Genomic DNA, 4,049 nt, shown 5'->3' with positions numbered 1-4,049 from the left:
GCAGGCGTTCAGGGGTGTCTGCATCTTGGTTCTGGTTTATATCCATTCATCATCGTAAGAACATATTTTTTTCTTTTTTCACATTTAAATCAATAGGTAATAGGATATAAGATAAAAAAAAATGTGACGGTGTCTAGCCCCATTTTGAAATGTCTTCTCATTTCAAGAGTGCTAGCATCTAAATCCAGCATATAGAACTGAAATAACAAATAAGAAAATTAAATAATGTACATAACTGAACAAGAAAACCAGTTGGAAGCTCTGAATGACACTGCCACCAAGATGAATTTTTCCTCTTTATTTTCAGTCGAGCAGCTTGAGTGACAGTGACCTTTAGGTTTATGAAGGTAATAAAATACAGCTACACACTGAGGGTAGTGCCTGTTTTATGACTTGTATAAAACAATTGAGAATTGTGGTTTTCAGTAAAAGCGCCATTTAAATCAATTTGCTAATGCTGCTCATTACTGGAGTTATTTGACATTTCTTTTGCATTCCTGAATATTTTCTCGACAAAGAGAGAAGGGGCTGATATAGGAAATCTAAAATTAAAAAATCTGATGATCTTGAGCAATTAAGAAACAGTAAAATACATTTTACTTCCTCAAAACCTTTTTCAAATTTCAGTAACAGAGGTGGTACGTCATTGTTTAGTATTACAAAAATTAGGCTTGCAAGACCTGAGTTATTACGCCTTGGGCTAAAGAATATTGCGCACAGTCGTCATTCATTGACCATAACTGAGGTATCGTAGTCAAGACCACCTAATCCGAAACAAGAAACCAGCTCCCCACACTATCAGGCGACATTATCCTCCGGCCAGGCCTAAGTACAGACCCGGCCAGGTGTACAACACTACATAACCCCAGTTTGTCCCAGTCACAACCTAAAAAAAAACCACATGTACACAGATTGACACTGTTACCAGGCAACTGCTTAATTCAACTCTCTTTTCATCCCAGACATGCCATCAAAAGCTGACCTTTTTGTTTGTGTGTGTTTTTCCACACATAATTCCACTATAAGTATACTAAATTTACTACACAGTCAGAATGCTATTTGTTTGAAAAACTTATGAATAGCTGGGAAAGGGTAATGTATTATTTTTACAACAGTTGGTGCAATGCCTTGCTGTTAGATATTGTTAGCTACCTGCCCCAGGGGTTCGTTCTAAACATAGTCCCTCTGTAAATCAAGGAACTGAGTTTTTTGGAGGGCATGTTGCCTCAGGTGACAGTCACTTAAGACCCAGAAAGTGCAGTTTTATATAGATTGCATATTGGGAAGAATTTTTATGTCATGGTCTACTGGATGGAAAAGGGGTATGACTGAATAAGTTCAACTTCTTTTCAGACAGTCACAAAACAAGTAATGAATTTGTGTGTAACTGTGTATGTGTGGTATGTGATAGGGTGTTGTATTTAGACTGAGGAACATGCATGTTTTTTTGTTTTGTTTAGTTTAGTTTTTTTGTCTGATGAGCCTGAAGCCCTCCACCATTTACAACAACACCCCGTTTTCTGTGAACCCTTTCATCTGTCCACTAAATCAAAACTCCAAAGACGTAAGCGTGAGGAACTCGGCGGATCTTATCTACTTGGAGTCTCTGGCATCACCGTCGTCTTGTTCTAACAGTTGTTCAATCATGAGCAACGGGTTTAGCAGCTGCCATATTAATAGCCTCAACTCAACCAGTCCAAACCAAGAGGTTACATCCAACTTCCAGAGTGAAAACCCCTTTTTTAAAAGCAAACGTTCCCACAGTCTATCAGAACTCTCTGTCTTACAGGCACAGTCGAATCCAACTTTACCTTCGTCTGGGTTCTTTACGGGCCTGACGGCTCCTTTACCGGAGCAGTTTCAGAGCAGAGAGGACTTCCGGACTGCCTGGTTGAACCACAGAAAATTGGCTCGGTCTTGCCATGACCTGGACTCTTTGGGCCAGAGTCCCGGATGGGGGCAGACCCAACCGGTGGAGACCAATATTGTCTGCCGGTTGGACTGTAACGGAGGAGTTGTTCAGCTTCCTGACACACACAGCGTACACATCCCTGAGGGCCATGTCGGTCATGGAGACTACCAGCAGATCTCCATGAAAGCCTTACTGGACCCCCCTCTGGAGCTGAACAGCAACCGCTGCACCACGGTAAGCCCAGTGGTGGAGATCAAGCTCAGCAACATGGAGACAAAGTCATTCCTAACACTAGAGATAAAAGTGTCAGTGGCTGTGAAGAAGGAGAGTTGTCATGCTGCAGATGTGCTTTGTGTGCGCAGTGACTGCAAGGAAGGACCTTACACCCCGATTCCCAATGCCTACATCTTCAAAGACACAGTTCAGGTACAGCTGGACAGTCTGGAGCCTTGCATGTATGTAGCGGTTGTTGTTCAGGCACAGTATGTCGGACACAACACGACAGTCTGGGACCATGTGCAGAGGAAAGTCAGTCTGGGTGTTTACGGACCCAAACACATCCATCCCTCATTCAAGACAGTTGTGGCTATGTTCGGGCATGACTGTGCCCCCAAAACCTTGTTGGTGAATGATGTGACATGGCAGGCGGCCTCGACTCCACCTGTGGCGCTGCAGCTGTGGGGGAAGCATCAGTTTGTGTTGCCATTCCCTCAGGACCTGCAGATTGGACTCTATTCCAACATGACCAACTACCAGGTGAAGGCAAGTGAAGGAACCGGGATAATACGGGGGTTTCAGGTGAAGCTAGGGAAGGTTAGCAGGCTCCTCTTCATGATCACGTCGCACAACCCCAGCAGTATCTCAGACTTTACTCTCAGGGTCCAGGTTAAGGATGCTTTAGACTGCATCTTGACCCAATTCTGCGTCCAGACGCCACAGCCACCACCAAAAACTGAAGCAAGGATCACTGGCCAGCGGAGATTCCTGAAAAAGAGAGAGGTCGATAATCGATCGTACTGTCGCCTCTGGCTGTCACCTCAAAACACCCAAAGTTTCAGGATCGATGTGTTACCAACCTGAAGTTTGGTAAGCTGATTAAAACGGTGATCAGGCAGCATAAGAACATGTACCTGCTGGAGTACAAGAAGGGGGATGTTATCGCCTTGCTCAGCGAGGAGAAAATCAAGCTACGAGGGCAGCTCCGGACCAAGGAGTGGTACATCGGATACTACCAGGGAAAGCTGGGGCTGGTTCATGCTAAGAACGTTCTTGTTCTTGGTAAAGTCAAGCCCATTTACTGGTGTGGGCCAGACCTCACCACCACAATGTTGCTGGATCAGATCCTGAAGCCTTGCAAGTTCCTCACCTACATCTACGCAACTGTGAGGACGGTCCTGATGGAGAACGTGGGCAGCTGGAGGGCATTTGCAGATGCACTTGGATACGGGAACCTGCCCCTGAATTATTTTTGTCGGACAGAACTGGACAATGAGCCGGAGAGAGTGGCGTCGGTTCTGGAGAAGCTAAAGGAAGAGTGTACTAACATGGAGAACAAGGAGAGGAAGTCCTTCCAACGGGAACTCATGATGGTAAGACTTCTCTTTGTGCATAGCCTTCGCTTAACTTTTTCTTTTCTTTATATTTTGCGTCAAATCAGAAGTTATTATCTTTGAATGGCTGGAACATCTTGTCTATTATTTGAACAATTTTTGAGTTAAGCAACATCAAACCTAAATGGAGCATGACAGTTTGCAAAGACAACCCAGATTGGCACAAAGAAAATTTATTTTCTCCCCCAAAAAAGAAAAAACCAGATATCAGCCATGTTTAGTCCGCTTTAATCAAACTCTACTTTGTTTGCCTACAAAGTTCAGTTTGTTTGGAGAGGTGTGAATGGTTCATTGAACTCTGCTCCAAAAGCAGGAAGTGCACTATAGTGCAGGGCATTTTGGGTAAATACAAACCAAAAAAACGAACAAGTCTGCCGCTAGCAGGTGAAATGACTCGTGGTTTTTCTACAAGTCAAGAGAGAATCACAGGATACAGAAATCGTATCAGTTCTCTATGATGTGTCGACCCACATTTCTGCATTAAACTTCCATTTTATAGGGAATCATCTGTCTTTCCAGTTTTCCTT

General features: G+C 43.9%; 1 protein-coding gene across 1 annotated transcript; it reads left to right on the top strand.

The window, feature by feature from the left end:
- Nucleotides 1-1,477: 1,477 nt before the first annotated feature.
- On the top strand, nucleotides 1,478-3,692 carry LOC116729523 (SH3 domain-binding protein 4-A-like). The gene is given in 2 exon segments (XM_032578142.1): nucleotides 1,478-2,917; nucleotides 2,920-3,692. Coding segments are annotated over 2 exon segments (2,106 nt in total). The 3' UTR covers nucleotides 3,586-3,692.
- The last annotated feature ends 357 nt before the right edge of the window (nucleotides 3,693-4,049 follow it).

This window comes from Xiphophorus hellerii, chromosome 2 (genome assembly GCF_003331165.1).
Source record: "Xiphophorus hellerii strain 12219 chromosome 2, Xiphophorus_hellerii-4.1, whole genome shotgun sequence".
Classification (NCBI taxonomy): Eukaryota; Metazoa; Chordata; class Actinopteri; order Cyprinodontiformes; family Poeciliidae; genus Xiphophorus; species Xiphophorus hellerii.
The sequence above is the reverse complement of the archived record's forward strand: the minus strand, read 5'-3'. Positions and strand labels throughout refer to the sequence as shown.